This window comes from Myzus persicae, unplaced genomic scaffold (assembly GCF_001856785.1).
Source record: "Myzus persicae strain clone G006 unplaced genomic scaffold, MPER_G0061.0, whole genome shotgun sequence".
In the NCBI taxonomy this organism is placed as follows: Eukaryota; Metazoa; Arthropoda; class Insecta; order Hemiptera; family Aphididae; genus Myzus; species Myzus persicae.
The window spans coordinates 36,062-55,944 of NW_019104268.1; the positions used below are offsets into that span (position 1 = coordinate 36,062).

The 19,883-nt window shown below is 36.3% G+C and overlaps 1 protein-coding gene across 4 annotated transcripts in view; it reads right to left on the reverse strand.

Moving 5' to 3' along the window:
• Window positions 1-19,883, reverse strand: part of LOC111040742 (probable nuclear hormone receptor HR3) — a 71,956-nt gene that overhangs the window by 22,876 nt on the left and 29,197 nt on the right. Inside the window, exon 1 of one of the 4 annotated variants that reach the window (XM_022324753.1) lies at window positions 17,390-18,822. The exons of 2 other annotated variants lie outside the window; for them this stretch is intronic. In XM_022324753.1, coding sequence (XP_022180445.1) covers window positions 17,390-17,828 — 439 coding nt within the window. In that variant the 5' untranslated portion in view covers window positions 17,829-18,822. Of the gene's footprint in view, window positions 1-17,389; window positions 18,823-19,883 lie in introns of those variants that run through there. One more of the 4 variants, XM_022324752.1, reaches the window with a different exon arrangement.

Consider the following 19,883-nt stretch of genomic DNA (forward strand, 5'->3'; position numbering starts at 1 on the left):
GCATAATTTATGTGTTATAGGTACAATTTGTGCGAACACGCGATAAATCCTGTGGCGGCGGCGATCACGGGGTGGGCGTGCCAAAGACTATTCCGATAATCATAATAATAATATGTTTATGATGATAAAAAATATTATAACATTCGAACCGTTTATCCGTTTGATAAGCCGCATATCCGTACGTTTTGACGGTGTAGTACGTGTATGATATTATAATATTGTGTCGTAGGTATATAATAATAATAAATAGGTATCCTACGCAAAAGACATAGTCGTGATAACATAATATTATAATGCATTAGTATTAACATCATAGTTTATATCCCTGATGACAAACAATTATGGCTAGGGTAGCCAGGGGTGTTTTTAGTGTTGAAGCACCCCCTCGCCTCAACTGCGATATGTATGCAAAAATATATGTACTATATGATTTAGATTTCTACAAAATATGATGTCATTGGTTCTATTTCATATTTGATATTATTAATAAGAAGATAACGACAATAATGGAAGGTGTATGAAGTTCATCACATGTTATATTTAAATATAAAATTAAAAGACCCCTGGAAAAGATCCTGGGTGGGATGGTTAATAGCTGCAGTACGCTTGTTTTGATTTTAAGCTTTGTAAAAAAGACACACCGACACCGAGGTTAAACGTGCCAAACCCTGAGAATCGCGTGAACGAGTAAATCTTCACCCTGTGAAAAAATAAACCCAACCAAAGCCTTACTCGTCGTTATATTATGGTGTTGCGGTAGATGGTCGAGATGGGTCTTTGGTGTGTGTACCTATACAAATAAACTTTTTAAAATTATTATCACCCCGTACTCCGGCCGTGCGGGAAATAATATTTCTACGCTTTTTAAGCCGAAGGAAATAACTGTTTCACTTGACTACTCCCCCATTCTATTTTTTCTTTTGAGTAAATAGTAAATAAGAACTCTTATTTAAATTCTGAAATAATGGCCAATCATTCCTTGTACATAAAAATGTAATCATTTTGTGATTGAACTATTATATCAATACTGCACAGCGTTTTATATAGAATACAGATCCCCATAAATATTCTTATAAGTACTGTTAAATATTTGTTTTAAAAATAGCCAGTCAAATTGAATGTTAGGCAAATGCCAAGCACACGAGACTATGAGAGATTCATTTGTATGTCGATTACAGCTGCAAAAATCGGTCGAGTATTTCATCATTTTGAGTCTAGTTTTTATTTTTACGTTCAATATGCACAATTTACTCACTTAAAAACAGTAAAATCACGAAAAGGGTGAAATAAAAATAGTTTATAGATTTATTAAATAAGAAACTTTTTGAAAGATAAAATTTATGAATGCCATATTGCCATTGGACTACAAAAAATAATTTGATGTCATATAGAACATTAAGACGTATTTTTTAATGTTTATACGATTTAAGTATTAAAAATGTACCTGTAACAGTCAGAAAAATAGTTATACGTATTTATTTTTAATTCGCATAAAAAAAATACATTTTATATACTAAGGATTGTAAAAAAGCATTTGAAACGTCTACAAAAAAAAACATATAAACGTCGTGAGTGCATTTAAAGAGTGAAATGTATACAAATTCCATCCCAATGAAAAAACATTATTTTGCATTCAATTATTTTATTCAAAAGTTAGGTTAGGTTAGGACCGTCCATTACAAATATACGACTAAACTTTAAATTGGTTACATTTTATGGTATCGAAGTGTAGCACCACAACATTATTTTATTTTATTTTTAAAAATGAAGGTTGACGGTCAACACAAAGAACGCTGCTACTTTTTTCATTTTTCATCACTCTCAAACGGAAGTGGTATATCACACTCAATTTCCACACCCAACCCTCTACAAGAAGCTATACAACTATACAAGATTGAATCACCGTACTCTAACGCAGCAAAGCAAAAAGTGGTATTCATTTTTTGTAGATATACGAAATAAAAAAATATAAATGACAAGTATACCGCTGACTGATGATATGCACACTTTAGTATACGATTCGTTAAAAGTAGTGCACTAATGCTTCTGAGTTTGATTATGATAATTAATAACTTTATAATATTGTAATAGACTGAGAGATACGACCACCAAAATCTAATAAAAATTACAATAAAATAAAAACATAATTTAATATGAATTGTTATCGTCTAATTGTTGGCCCGGCGTTTGAATTAGTGTTCACCACGCTTGCATCGTATCACAATAATTAGTTAACATATTTATTTGTTGACGACTGATGGGTATACAATCATCATCAGTCGTGCCCCAAGAAACGGAGTTGTGTCTCTCTTGAATCGAGTCAACTCAACGAAGATCTCGTGAGTAAATCTAAAAATCGATGGAATAAAGTTTTTACCAAGTATTAATATTTAATACTTAATATTAAAAATATTCCAATAAATGATTTTAATGTTATTGGAAAGATGAATTCAAAATATGTTCAACCAGATCTAAATTTAAATTTAAAATTTTGTAACTATTTTTAAATACATAATAAATATGTGTAAGTTTGTCGAATGAACAGAGATCTCATGTCTCGACACGATGGCGCGTGTGTCTTTAAGCCGTCAGTACGACAGTACGTGCGTATCACACATACGCATGCGTATACCGTACACTAGGATGTAAAACAGGACTTATGGTTAGTTTGGAAAATATAAATGATACATCTCAAGGAGGGGATTTAGAGTCTATAAATGACTACGATTTAAGTTTAACTATCTAAAAGGATAACGATTCATCTGAAAAGTATGGAAAATGGTCTTACTTACAAGTGTATATGGCGCTACTGCAACAATCATTTTATTATTATTATTATAATAATATAATATTATTGTTGTTGTAAAGAGGGGACGATCGACGGCGTCCAGAACTAGCATTCGGAAAACAATAGTATTAAAATATTGTACCGAACACAATAATATTATCTTTCTCGTCTGAAAAAGGACACCTTTATCGAGTTCTTGACACGTAAGACACGAACAAAACTATAAAACTATGAAAGTCTAATACAATTCTCAGCCTCCGCCCTCCAATGTCTAGTCTTGAGGACTCGTATTATTATTGTTTTGGCGGTTTGTATTCAATCATAATTATTGTCGCGGAGTAATATGAAAGAAGTGGATTGAAAAAATCCCACCGCAGAACCGCACTGGTGAATTTCGCGGAATAAAACGAGCGCGTAATTATTTACGTCGTCTCCATCGTCGAATTACGGCGTGCGTACGTGTAATAAAATATGTCGATCCAAAACGCGTGGCGCGGTGACTTGAGAAGAAACTTATGTAATGCATTATAAGATTATTAAAATACCCATACGATCAAACTTGGTTCGCTTTTCAGAAGGATTTTACAGCGTTCCCCACTCGCGACATGATCGTGCATAATATTATTGTATTTAACAGTGTTTGTATATATATTGCGATACACAATATTTCCATGTATATAATTATTATTCGCTATTTTTTTTCTCATTCTCCGTCGTCACTGCCACAGTGTACAAGTACGATATATAATAACGATGCATAATTATATAGAGGTACATTACATATTCGTGTTCAAAACCGTTACGTTATCGATAGGTTTTTTTTCTTCTTAAATTGTTTTTACTATTATTTAGTATTACATCGCAAACGTACACATGCATACACTTTGGACGGTTAAGTTGGACGGCCGAGGAATATAATGTTAAATAGATTCAATGTATGCTCGCGCCGCTCGACTACGCCTCACCCCCCGGGCAATACAATATAATATTATAAAGTCGATCACCCGGAAACCGGATATTATAGCGGATTCGCGAGAATCGTCATCGTCCCTCCTAATCGTATAATCGTCACAATAAAAAAAATAACCCGGAAATACCACCGAGCGGAATAAATACCCGACAGCTTAAAATACCTATTACCCGTAGGTATATATTCATTTTGTATCTAGTTCGGGCCACTGCAGCTGTTATGAAAGTCAAGCATATCTTAATTTTTGTTCTTCGATTCCAGATTATGTATAGAATAATGCATTTTTCTTTGGACTTGACGATTTATTTTAAAAGACTATAAAACCTTCGTGACGCATAATATACGATATTGTTATGTATATATAAAAGTGCTGTGGGTGGATGCTAAGCCTTTCCGGGGTGTTGACCTAAGTCTGATAGGTAAGTAGTGTGTATGTGTGTGTGTGTGAGGGGGGGGGGAGGGGGAGGAGGTAAAAGTCGTTGGGAGCCGGACTGCCACCAAGGACAATCGATCGGTGTTAATGTACTCATCGCGGGGTATAATGAAAATTACTGAAAAAAGCGGTGAATACCTTCCCAGATAAAACCTACAGCGGTATGGCCGATGGGTGCTGTAAGATGTATCATCAATTAAGTCAACTAAGTCTAATGTTTTTATTTGTGTTATTATGGTTTATTACAAGGCATATTTCAAATCGATACAATGTAATTACCTATATAATATGCCAACTATAAACGACGGGAAGAGAAACAAAATTAAAATATTTTAGAAGTATAGTTCGTATAATATTCTATACTCAGTACAACGCAAAATTGATTTTTATCATAACAAAATGTTCTTAACAGTTTTATCTCTTGGTTTTTCTGTCATTTGATAATATATACTACATGGGAAACACGCGATATTTTCAATTTGTTGTAGGTTTATGCGTGTGATAACCTGATAAGTTACAATCAAGGCCTGCTTAGCAACTATTTACTACATATAATCAAGTATACTACACACACACACACGTACGTACACTATCGGATACGGCGACAACAATAGGCGAAATATTGTAACAAAAACGCCGCAGTCGTACAAGGCGCATATCGACGCAATTAAAAAATAAAATTAAAAAAGTCTGGTAGACGACTACTTTCTAAAACGGTACTAAGAAGAAAAAACCGTTAGCGTATATAGGTACTATAGGTATATATTTACATACACCTATATATAGATGAGTTAACTTGTCTGTATATAAGTATTACTATTAACTACATAAATATTATATGCATAATAATATACCACCCGCCGTCGATTCGGCAGCGGGTTTTGTCTTTTATTACTATGAAAAAAAAACATTTAATGATAATAATAATAATAATAATAATAATAATAATAATAATAATAAAATTGTGTTACGTAATCCTCAGGTATATATTTATTAATATATATATATTATATTAGCAGTGCGCAACTTTTTACTCGGCGGTCGTTACGCGTGTACACACACACATACTATACAATATTATATACCTGCTTACACACGCATATACCCACCCCAACTGTTGTAAATATTGTACGAAATACGGTTTAATGTATGGCTGTCAGAAAGAGGGGGGCACATTGACGCGGTAACGTTAGCGAGGGAGAGCGCGAGTGAATGGCGTTTATGGTATGAGCGGGGAATGAAGTGAAAGCGCAACGGTAAAACAAGAAAATAAGCGCTGGGTGGATGCGGCTACCACGAAGACGAAGACTATGCGTATAATTATCATTCGCCGGATGAAGCAAGTGAGGCTGACTCAGATTCTCACACCACTTTATTACGAAAAGAAAGGATAATATATTTTTTAAATGTTTGATATTTTCACATCTCTGATGACGTCCCGCAGTCCTTAAATTCAGAAAATTATTTACACAATAAAATCGTCGACGGTTTATAGTATGTATGTTATATGTGTACGCACGAGAAACAAGAATAAACAAGGATAAACAATAGATTAAACAGATAACTAACAGTGGTGTATATAATAGCTGCAGGGTCAGCGAAATCGGCCTTCGGCCTTTGTGAATTGTAAACCCGGTCAGAAAAAACAGAAATTTGTTAGTTGGCCACAGCGCATGTAAATGAAAATAATTAATATAACCATGTCCATCACATTAACGAAAAACTAAACAAGGATGTATATTCTAAGCCCCCTTACTAAATCAGAGCTCAACCTTTCAGATAAAATACTCTCTACTATCTATTATAAAAGGCAATAATGAGACCACGTATGTCCACTGCCCATTATGAGATGCTCCATCCTAAACAAATATTAAAAAACTACGAACTCTAAAAAATAAATTCTCAATAATAGCATAGATCATGCGATATAAACGGCTTCACAACGACGTATGGTTACACTATGTATTAACGCGAATAACAAATACATTTAAGAACTTCCACGACAAAACCAGATAAAACCACGTCCACCCCAAGATATGTATTTTATAAGACCACGGACACCCACCAGACACCTAGTAAAGATAATATTTCTCTATTGTGTTATTACATATTTATAATAATTTTTAAATGAATTGTAAGAACATTGAATATGTTGACACAGTTAGTTGATTAATACAAATATGTGTAACTGTATAAGACAGGTATGGTGGTGGCTGGTGGGCTTGAGAATATGGAGGTGGGAAGTCAACTGACTCACAGCTATTTTCCTCAATATTATGTGGACTTAATGTGACATAACCTAATATGAGAATTTTGTTTAAACAAGTTTGTAGATGTACAATAATAATTTAAAAATTGTACACAGTCTTCTCTAGAATCTTAATGAAGTGTATAGGTAAAAAATAATTATAAATATTTCAATAATTATTTACAACACATCAGCTATATTATGGTTGGTATATAGTTTATTTTAAACATGGATATAAAATGTTTAACCGATGGCTGACAATAAAAAAAACAATTTTTTTTATTCCTGCCTTTAATCTTTTTTTTCTATTATTTCCCCTATAATATAATTTTAAACTAATAATTTTTACTTTTAGTTTTCAAGTGCTAAGGTTTGATAAAATAAATATAGCAACAGTGATACACTCTATATAATATTATTATGTATAATATTATACTCTGTTAACCAATATTATACAGAATGTGTTTATTTATGCTCTACAGTGTGCGATAAGTTCACAAGGTTTAGATTTTTGTACATTAATTTACATTAATCATATTGCCAACTAATTATTATTGGAATTATCTTTCTATGTAAACATAACCTCATTACATTTGATTTATAATTAATACCGGTAAAATAAGCGAATGCTGTATTTCTAAAGTTTGTAGGACAATTTATGAAACACAATTAAAAAAAATAATAATTAAATTGGAATAGCAGATTATAGTATAAAATATTTTTGTGAAAATGTATTTTTGTTAGTTTTCCTAGTGGTAATTATTATCAATTTTTAAAATGAGTGGTATTAAAATCCTGGGTACACCAGGACTGTAATACTAGGCCAATAGAAATGAATTGAAAAGACGGCTGCTAAAAAGTTATACTTATTTAAAAAATAAATGTTCTACCCACTATAAGCAAAAATAATAAGTACTCGTTGTCAAAAATAAAAAAATTGATAAAACTGTTGGTATTGAGTGACACAAAGAGTCGTACTCTTTGTAGAAATTTCTTTAAACGTTTTAAACCATTTTCACGAGAACGATACTGAGAAATCTGATGTTACACTAAATTATACCAATACTGCACATTTCCAATAGATAATATAATATACACTACAACTTTTGGACCTTTTTCAATTCTCTGAATCTGCACAATGGGTTATAACCAATAAAAAGAAAGGTTGTAAAATCCAAGCTATTTTTTAATTCTCCCTTAAGTTCATAAATCATAAGTTTACAAATTAATTCGTTTCACTGCTCAGCCATATATCGTAGTTAATACGGAGTAGCAACCATCAAGGTAAATACTATATTTTAGGTATTTTGTCGATCCCGCATTGACAGGTTAGGTTAGGCAAGCCTTTCAGAAAATGTTGTGAAATATATTTGTATTTATTATGTATTTAAATACACCGATAATTTACATGGTTGTTATAAGAAGACAGGTTTCAGTCCAAATTTTCAATACGTATTTCACTTCAACACTTTTCTTCATTTACAAACTCCACTTACCCAAAATAAATCACAATTCCATGTTCTTTTAACAATCTAACAAAAGAGAATTTAAGAGTATACTATATACTATATGTACATCGTACGTATAGTGTATATTGTAATATGTAGACACCATAGAAAAAATATTTTTATTTATTAAAATAAATATTTAACTCAAATTGTTGTCCCAAACAAGATGCTTCAAATTTTCTAATACCTAATTAAAAAATAAAAATAAAATACTTTGAAATACTTGATAAAAAATTAATATCAACAAACTAAACATTTGACCAAAACTTTTGAAGTTTTTTTAATTAATTAAATTATATTTTACAGTTGAAGTCATATCGTGTTTATTCTTATTACCAATTCGGTACCTTTATGGCTATATAATTTATAATGATAACATTTTTCTACAATTACAATATTAAGTATCAAGCAAACAATTATTTTCTACAGCATAAAACTTTTCTCAATACCATTTTAGAAAATACATTGTGAAAAACTAAGAGGAATTAATAAAATAACGTAATTGTATAGGAATAAGTATTATAATATTTATATACCTATGACAGAAATACACGAACATTATATGTGTGTAACTGGTATGGGTGTGAAATACCCTACGTTACCCACTGAAATTGACTCCAAGTGACGCGGAAAAACGCGATTTTCTTTACACATACTAAGTACACAATAGTACTATAATAATACAGAACGATTATTTTATTGAGAACCATGCATGTAAGCGGTTATATCAAGAAAAATATGAACAGTTAAATTTAAAAAAAAATATTAAATACCTAAATATTAAATCGAAAATCGATGACCATGTACAACAGTATGTTTTAGTAAATTAAAAATAATTTAACAATTTCCAGGGTATCCACAATAAATTAACATTATAATTAAGTTTGAGACACGAGATTTGCACAGTATAAGTTGGAAAACAGTGTTTGCAGTCCCTATTCTCATTACGCCTTTTATCGCTTTCAGCATATTATATTATATTATATTATATTATACGATGTAATTTGCTCCGCCGTCGTGTACCTACCTACATTGCGGCCACAAAATATATTATTGTAATACTATCGTTGCGCGCCGCCGATGACCGTCTCGAGAAATTATCAGACACGACAATATTATATTATTATTATCGTGCGCACTGTGCCCCACTAATGCAATAATAATGCATTCGCGGCGTATTATATCAGTGCGACCTTTCGGACCTTTCACGGCTCGCCCGCCCGCAACGTGACTCGGGACGGTCTGTACAGTGTATTCCGTTTGTGATATTTTACTTTTTGGAACCGTCGCTGTATTTGTTGCATTCACGTGCAGATCACATAACGCAAGTACGAAGTGACGAAAATACACCACACACTGTCGTGTTTGGCCGTGTGACTGGCCAAATACAATACTTGCGTATGCTGCACCTATACGTTAATATTGACAGTCGTTTTTCTACAAATTTTCTTCAACGTACTAAATCTACTAAATTATTTGCATGTTTATGAAATTTAGCATCATCAGAAATGTAGACATTAGCCTAGTCTTCGACAAAGTTTATCAGGACTATGAAAATTTAAGGTAAATGTATATTTTTACTACTTGCAGTTATCTTTACAAGCTGAAATTATTAATCAGAGAACTATATTTTAACGTATCATGACTGCAATTTAAAGTCATATACTTGTATAAACTACAAGTTATAACTTGTAACACGATGAAGTTGTTTTTAAATTTGGATTACACCTTGTCATTGTCGTACAATTTAGAAGGCAGGTAAATTTGACAAGGAAGAGCAGACGATAAAAATGTATCTTTTTTATTTTTCGATATTTTTCCGTCACGTTCGACATTCAACGACTGTTAAAAACTTGTCAGGCGAGGGATTTCGAGGAAGGGGGTGACTAGCAGCATAATAATTACAATGATTGTTAAGTGTAATAAGAGAGCGTACATATTGAGAGCGTATTCCAAGTCTTATGAGTTATGACTTATGGTTATTGTTATTATTATATGTGCAGTTGAATTTTGTAACAGGTACCAACGGACGACGAGCTATACAACGGCGGTGTTCAGGTACAGAGTGTCTGAACACAATAACGGTGTGTATTATTTTAATAAATAATAATATATTAATATTATAAAATTATTATACTGTGTGTGCGTATAAATAATAATAATATTATAACGGTGAATTTTGTCGTCGCGCGCCGCCGCCGCCGCCGAACGGTTACGGGTGCGGGGGCGCGGGGAGTCAACAGCTGACCGTCGCCGCCGATCGTGTATATACCGTTACGTGCGCGGAGCAAAATAATAATAATATACAACAATTTTATCGTTTTGCCAGGTCTCAGCGGACGCGGCGCGCGCGGATTTTCCGCACGATTCGCAATTCGCCAGCGTCGTACGAATTATATTATTTTTTTTACGTATTATAAAACAATAAAATGTTTAAATCGCATGCACACTGTCGTCGCCAAGTGCCGTTCGTACACGCGAGTACGGGAGGGGGTTATGGAGATGAAAATACTTAATCCGTTAACGATTACTGTGTGCACCGGAGACGAAAAAAAAGGAACAATAAGAATTATAATAAACAAAAAAAAATATTATAAAAACGAATGTTTACCAGAAGTGCACTAAATACGGACGTACGATTAATCGTGTTCAAGAATTTTCGACCGTTGTATACGTTATGATACAATATTATGTAGGCTTATTTGTATTGTTCTACAGCTTTTGTGTTAGTTGTGTAAAATCGAATACACGCAGTCAATTCGATTGTCGAATACCTGAATCTATTCCCAATCTGATGGCATTGTGTAATAATACATACTACAGTATCGTCAAATGGTCGAATTCTACACCATTAAAACTAGGTATACTTATTGCATTAGTTATTAACTTATACATTTAGATTAAAATGATCATTTTTGCAGTGTGTATCAATACGTGTACCCGGTTAATCTATTTTGGAGTGTAATGCGCATCTCACGATTAAAATTCTAAAAACATAATATTATACGGAATGGGAATTTGTCATGGATTCCGTTCGAGATAGACTTAAGATAACTTATCATTTAATAATTTATTTTTCATTAGAGACTTGTTAGAGGAAAATTAATTGATTGATTTTGGACTTTGGCTTGGTAGGTAATAATACCAAGACAGCGGACAACCCGCGAGGAAAGAGAAGAAAAATCTGTAAAATTTATTGGAGTTTGATCGATCTGTGTGCCCTGGTTATTAAATTATTATTATTATTTATTTTTAGAATAAAAGCCATTAGTACCTATATAACTATGATAATTATTAATTATTACGTTATATAATATTCGTAGTAAGTACGACATTTCACTGCATCAAAATCATGCTGTTGATTGCTTTAAAAACATCAAAAAACGTCTTGTCACATTTACAGCAGACACCAAAAACTACAAACGATCAAAAATTCGAATGCAACTTGTGGCACAAATCCCTATTCACTCATCCTTTGTCAGGCCCAGGAACTAAACTCAGCGCAAATATATAATTAAGAGGACGTATTACCCGTTTGGACCATCTCCGGTCTTACAAGTCTTACGGCGTAACATAGCAAATTTACGTTCGGCAGTTTTCATTTAGTTTTTAGAGTGTTAATATAAGAGTAAAATTACCTACCATCTAAATGTACCTATATATTGATATTCTGTAGGTCATTGAAAGTGTATTGTTTCAATAAGCCATAGAATATTGTTTTACCTTTTAATTCTAAAATAGGTAAATTTAGTCTAATATTAAAACACTATAAATAAGCTAAATGAGAAATGCTGAACGTAAATATGCCATGCTACGCACTTGAAATACAGGGACAACCGTTCAACACATGCGGGTGAAACAAGTCGGACACAACCCACGCGTTTATATTATACATCCTTTAATATAGTAGTAAAACATGAAGTGTGCAAATAACACATTTAGGTTTACGTTTCTGCTCAAATACCGTGTATTATATAACATCATAGAATATGAATTCTAAAAATATATTACATCGCGTATCTACGAAACTGTGAATAATAATATTCAATCGTCCAGGGATGATAATATTATGGAACATCAAAGAACATTACTCGACCCAGACAAATAGCAAATACACGGAAAAGTCTCTAAAGCGTGCACGTAATTATATTGCATTACCTAAATATTTACAATATTTAATAATAAGGAAGGAGTCAAATTGTAATGATAAATGTGCATTTATGCATTTTACCTATATAACGAAATATTATCTTGATATTACACATTATTATAATAGATTATGTTTAAATGTTTTAATATGTTATGCAAAACGAGGTTTTTATGTTTTTCACATTACAGTGCCGCAGCCACATTAATAATGCACTTTGATTGATATTGTACCGGAAACAATTTTTATTTTATTTTTTCTGTTCACTGTCGACCGCGTGTGTGTATGTGCATTCGTGTCGTCTATATTTTGTTATGTAAATACGACTCACGTAATATTATATAATTTATACGTATACGAATAGGGAAAATGCATCGTTGAGGTGCGGTGGTAGTGGTTGTACAAGGAGGAAAGCAATTTATTTTCCCTACTCTGTACTAGGAGTAGCGAAGCTCTTCTGATTCAACCCCGAAGAATGGGAGCGCATTTCTTTTACATATTTTATTTATATCAGTACGATTATTATTATTGTTTTGTACCTCTCCCCATAAACATGTTACAATTGTACCCACCTCCGTCGATTACAACACGAAAATTGCGGATAAGAAATAAGTGAAGGAGAAATCGGGAACGAAAAACCTATATATCACGAAAACGTTAAACGCTAAACTGTCGTCCCAGCAGCGGATATCTACAAGTAAAGAACGCATTAAAGGTTTCGGAAAACGACAACGATGATGGATAACCATACTTCCAAACTTAGAATATAATTATTATCTCCGATCGCCGACGGAACGTAATATTGGAGCGAACGCTCGCTGCCTTGATATAAAATAATATGGCTCTTAGAAAAACGATCTGCAGCGGCCGATCGCCACTTCAATACGTCATAGATGAAGGGATGTGTGTGTGTGTGAGTGTATGTTTTTGGCTCTGTCACACTAAGCATTCATAACAATAATATGATACCCGTGTGCGCGTAAACCACATCGTGATACATAGCCTGCCAATCGCCACCGACATTAGAGCCTGGTACCGGCAGCATTACTATTATATACCACTGAACAAAAAAGGTCATTAAATCTAGTTAAAAAGTTACAGGTAAAGAAGTATTTTTAAATTTTAAGTCAACTAGTTGGTTAATTATTTTTTGTTTAGTCATTTTTTAAAAGTAGATATAATTATTTTAAATAAAAATAAAAAGTAAATATTTCTTGATTAAATAATTTAGTCGAAACTAAATGTGCTACTAAACTGCAATTGCATAAATCCCTAAACCACTTCAACGTATAGTCTGCAATACATAGAAATAGTAGGATTTATTTTTAATACATAATACTTAGTTATTACCTATTTAAAACAAATAAAAGTTGCACAGCTATCACTATATGTGACCCAAATAACTTTTTTAACCAAGTTCAATTAATATTAATTTTGAATAATGTTTTATAACTTAAAATGGTTTGAGTTGAATACATTATTTGTTAATTTACAATTTTTCTTCACTAACTAAATTAGCGACTTATATGTAAGATGGTAAACCTTTGGACTATTGTTTTACAATATATTATGTACGCTGTACAATAATATGCAACATCTACGCCCGACGATCGCATGATTTATTATTTTTCGTACGCGCATAATAATAATAATATTGACTGACGCGTGCGCGCGACATCGTCACACACGCCCTTACCTTGCGCATAATTATTTAGACATAATATTACAACAATATAGTACACTGGGCCGGAAACCATTGCCGGCATCGTCGTAAAAACCGACCGTAAAACTATACAACCGATAACGCGGTACAATAAATGCCTCCCGAAAGACGTCCTGCGCGACACACTTTGTGTTGGGGGGAGAACGCGCTACGGCTACTATCTGCACTCGTCTGCCGCGGTTATGATCGTCTGGCACGACCGCGGGAAATCAAAACAGCTGGGAGGTAAAATGGGCTGTAAACGAAAAAAACGACTTCGGGGTTATATTATATATGAACCCTTTCAGGGCAATAATCTCATCGGTCCTACCCTGTAAATATTGGGGTTATAGACGTTTTTTCAATGTACAATATACGCGCCTAACTGTACATAATATATTATTATGTGATGGCAATAAAAACATGTACATACGCAGCAGCAACAATGACGACAACGGCTCTATGTCCACTGTCGTATAATATAATACCTATACCTATACCTATACCTATTACTATTATTATTATAATATTATCTTTTAATACGCACACGCGTTCTGTTTGCACGTATGACGTATACATTAAGATAATAATATACATAAAAGATTGCAACCGTCGTTTGTGGAATATAGGTATTTATTATTTTCCGATTGTACATTATGCATTTCATTTCGATTTTCGATAATATTTTACACAAATAATAACACAACCACGGTAATTATTGTCAACAGTCGGACGAACGAAAAGTTAGTGGAAATCGTTCGTTTTCCAAGCGATCCGCGATCCCCCCGCACTCGTCACCGCCACCGTTCCAAGGTGGTTAATAATAATACAACGCCGCGTCGGCGTCGTAATAATTATCACATCATCGTAATATTATACGGTGGCGGCGGCGTCCAACGTAGCGTCCGAAGAATCCGTTGGTTATGCGAGTGAAACGGCGAAACCCGCGATCGGTGTTCCGTATAAAATTATCGTTTATTATTATCGTTGTCGTCCGTCGTCGTACATTATTTAAGTTCAATCATGTCGAATTTCACACTGCCGTGTCCGTCGTTTTCGTGCTGTACGCTCCCTGCTGCTATAATAGTAATAATAATAACAAAAATATTGCTATGTCGACTTAGCGTCGACTCCCCGTAGTCACCGGGATTTCAAAAATTCGGCAGAATTGTCTTCAACATTTTTCGCGAAATTTGGACAATACCGCTCAGTGAATTCGCATTGATTGTATAAATATTATCGGCTTAACTATAGGAGGACTTTTCACGTGTCTGGGGGAGCTGATACATTCAGAAAAAAAAACTTTGTCGTGTGTTCAATGTGTAAATAACAATTATTGATGATTATATGACATATAAGTATCATATTAGTGTTTCGGACGTATAATTGGTTATTTTAGACTCTGGAGAAACAATCGTTGAGTCGCTCGACAGTATAATAATATATAATATGTTTGGTTCAGCTATTTCTCGTACGAGGAGAATTAAAACGCACGTTATAAGGTCGACCATCCGTGTTATAAAATAGGATTTAGCGATCAAGCTATAAATACTGTAAGCACAGAGAGAGAATAAGATTAATGACAATGATATTTTAAAAGTATATTGGCTTCTGGGATAGAGACATTATGTACAATTGTAAAATATTGAACACGCTCACTGAAGAATAAAAAATATTATGCTGTAATTATTTTATGTTTTAATGACGAATGGGTGACCTTTTGAAACTCTATGGCTTATTTTGAACTCCGATTTTCCAAGAGTCGACTACTATAAATCCTAGTTACGCCCATAATGCAGTATTATAATTGGTATTAAGTACATAATATAGCATTTATAATCGATGGTATGCGTAATTTGTTGTTGGATTTTTCTTTTGCGGATAGCGCCCTAGCGATACAAGTCGTTTTGCATATTATAATAATCGTAATAATATTATATACAAAATACTTAAGCGCGCGCGGCCGGTTATAGCCGTTCGCGATTTCTGCTGCGGAGAACGCGAACAGTATATTATACGATTTATTTATTTTTTTCCAAACACATTTTCTGGTGACGGAATTACGCAATCGACGGCGGCAGCGTCGACGACTACAAGACTTTCTCCGCGCAAATACACTTATAATATTATTATATATTATAACGTGCGCAAACCGCAGCGGGCGCCGCCGAGTGCCGACGACGAAGGGGCAAAGAAAACGAAGACGAAAGAGAAAAAACCACACGACTCGTGTGAAACATAATAATAATAATAATAATAATAATATGTGATAATATTAATAATAATAAGTTCATTATACGATAACTGCCTTGTTACAATAAAAATATTTATAATAATATATTATACCAATTACACAAATACGCAATAATATTGTTTATTTGTGGAATGGGAAATCTTACGCGGAACGCGATGGAGTTTTTTAAAGTGTCACAACCGTTGTTGCGGGATTGTATGAGACGATGTGTTGAATCGATTTCGAAAAAATGGCGAAAAACTGAAGAAAAAAAATGAATACCCTATCTTGCGACATAGTTGTGCCGGAAACTTTATTGTTAATATTATTGAGATGCGGCGAACGGCACATAATATGTAGTGCTTTTTGTAGTACCTATAACCGAATTATTTTTAATTATTATTATTTTTGGATTTTTGCATTTCGCCGTTGCGAATTTTGCAGGAAAATGTAGGTATTCGATTTTTGTACAAACGTGTTTCGGGCTCGCAGAGAAAGATTTCGTGCTGTTGCGGCGGCGGCGGCGACCGGATATAAAACGCGCGTGGAGAAACTTTCGCCTGTTACGACGACGGCCGTTACGCAACGGACGTGGCGAGCGTTCGCGGACATTCTCCTCCACCGCCGCCGCCGCCTCTCTTTCCGCGCGCCATCTCTTTATTAATATATATAAACATGAACAAGATAAAATAATATAATATAATATAATATATAATGATATCGAATGAGAGAGAGAGTTTCTCGACACAACCTGCACTCTACGCACAGCGATACTAAAATAACGCGATAATAATATTATTACTTTTACGGGGCGGCAGGTGTTGCAGAAAACAAAACGCAATACTGTGCACGTTCCCCATATAGGTACTTTACGCTAATCGGTAATCCCCAAACTGCAGTGTTACTCGATATGATATAGTATTTATTGGGCGAGCCAAGTGTACCTATACATTATTGGGATCGCGATTAGATTTTTTTCTCGTACCTATACAATGTACAACAAGTGTACAATATAATAATACCCATATTGTAACAATGTCGTTACAGAGGTGACGATGATTCAGGTGGTGGGAGTCGCGGGGATCTCGCTTTTGCGGAAAGATCGATTACGCGCGCGTTTCACGAACGGCGGCAGCCGACTCGGGAGCTCCGCATATATTATTTTAATTAAATATTATAACAGCTGGCCGCGACGACGACGACTTAAATGCTTACGATTTTATACTTTGCGCGATGACGCAGACGACGACGACAAGTAATAATAATACGTGCCCGTGCTGCGAAACGTATTACAATATTATTATTAAAATAATATATCACGCCTAACTAAAATATTACAGTATTTGGTCGGTGCATATACCTTTTCTCAATACTCCGCTAACGCTAGACGACGAGCCCGAAGATGGCGGCGGTGAACAGCACTGCTGTAAGAGCGACGTGGTCGTGGCCGCTACCGCACTCGCTACCGTCGAGGCCTGCTGCTGCTGTTGCATGTCTCCAACGACACCACCAGCGGCGCCTTGCGATGGCGACAGTCCGACGGCCGTCACGCCGGCACCTGCCGACGGCGACAGCAAAATGCTGTTGACGGCCGCGTTTGCGGCTGCCGACGAGCCCCCTGCGTGCAGGTGTTGTTGCTGCAGGTGGTGTTGGAGCTGCTGCTGATGGTGGTTGTTGTATTGCTGTTGTTGCTGTTGCTGCTGCTGTTGCTGTTGCTGCTGCTGCTGTTGCTGCTGCTGCTGCTGGTGATGGTAGTACGGCGACGGCGACGGCGACGAAGACGATATTGGCGACGACATTTATTATGCCGTCGTTGACAATGACTGTCGATTGCGACTGTCGATCACGTGTCGTGTGACATCGCCTATGAACCGGTGGCGCCAGCCGACATCTGAACCGCGTGCGGTTTTACTGATAACGACGATGACAGCGATGTACACGGTCTGTCGTAAGCGATATCGCTATATGTGCTGGTGGTATACAGTCAAGGAGACAAGTCACTGCCGGTGGTGGTGCGCCAGTCGGCGATCGTCTTCGTCGGTGTTGTCAGCAGCGGTGGTCATCGTCTGTCGATCCCCAAGCGTACCGTCGTTTTCCCGCGTCGTCCAGCGGAGGCGATGATCGCCGTAGGTTGTTATTATATTACTGTAATACTATTACTACTATTTACTGCACCGTCACGTATATCGCTACCCTACGAGCGGGCGACACTATATTATACCAGACGGTTTTCCACCGTTATCTGTCAGCGTTATCGTGCGCGTGGAGGCGCCAACTGCATAATAATAATATTATTATGGCACTGCGGCTGATCCGTTCGGGACGTGCGAATGACGACGAAAGGTTACGACGGGACGACGCAAAACGGCGACGAGCGCGCTTATTATTACATTAAATTCCGCCTGCCGAAACGACGACGTGCTGTAAAATGTTACTACCTACAAGTCGCAAGCGTGTGCTCTATAATACACGGTAATAATACGGATGTATGTATTTGCAAAAATAATGAAAATAATGAACAGTTATAAAATATTTACTATTCTATGTGCGAAAAATAAATAAATATTCTGGATTGCATTAATATCGTAAAAAAAGGTTATACGCGGTGGCAGTGATAATATTAATACGCGCGTATATCGATAAAGTCGAGTATATTACGCACACGCGAAAACGATACGTTTTTGGAAGGCGGCGATGCACGTACAGCACGCAACACACACAACCAATACGTCGGACGGCACTCGCTCACTAACTAACCGCTGAGTACAGTGACTGAGTACTGACGTAGTCTGCGGCGGCGGCGGCAGTGGCGGGCGGCAGCGCGGTCGGCGGCGGCGGCGTCGGTGGGCGGCGTAATAGCCATTCACCGTCGGTACACAGTCGGTGGAGAACCGTGTGTGTGTGTGTGTGTGTGTGTGTGTGTGTGTGTGGGTACCGTAAGATTGGTGGGAGGGGGCAGGGGAGGGTTTTGGTGAGAATACGAAAGAATATTACACACACACACACACACACATACACACAGACACACGCGAACTCTGGCTAAGTGTATATAATATATATATATTCGTAAATTCGCGATAAGGAAAGAGTGAGAGAGAGAAAGCGGCGATCGTGTGCGGTGCGCGAATAAGTGCGGCGAGGAGTGACTCGCGGAAGAGAGAGAATATAAAATAAATAAATAAAAAACTGTATGTGTTGTAATGTGTGTGTGTGTGTGTGTGCGCGCGTCGAAAAGAATAGGAAAGAGAGTGTTGTGCGAGCGAGAGGAGCGAGGAAAAAACTGTATATAAATACGGTACGTATACGACGCGAGCGACATCGAACGAGTGCGAGTGAGTGAGAGGTGGGTGCGCGGCGAGGGGATGAGTGAGTGAGGCGAGGCGGCGTCGAGTCGAGCGCACGACAGCAGCAGAGGCGTCGCGCGAGCGCGAGCGCGCGCATCGCCGCCGCCGCCTAGGCTACGGCTGGCGGCGACGGCGGCGTCGGTCGCATTCGCGCGTCGTCGATGCCGCCTGCGCGCTCGTGTTGTGTGTGAGTGTGTATGTTATTATACACCGTACCCAAATGCGAGTATCGTAACAACATATTGTTGTTGTTATTGTTATTGTATTGTTGTACGCGCTCGAGACAGATAACGAAAAAAAACGACAATTTCGCGTCGACGTCTTTGTCGCCGCGTTGCAGCCGGTCGACCGCGTCGCTGTCGTCGTCGCCGCGGCTACGCGATGGCCGTAACACTACCACCCTCGATCCACACCCCCTCACACCTTTACACACGGTCGTGTGAGCTTTGACACACGGATACATACGCGCTTTCCAACCGCCCTCCCCCCCCCCACACACACACACACACA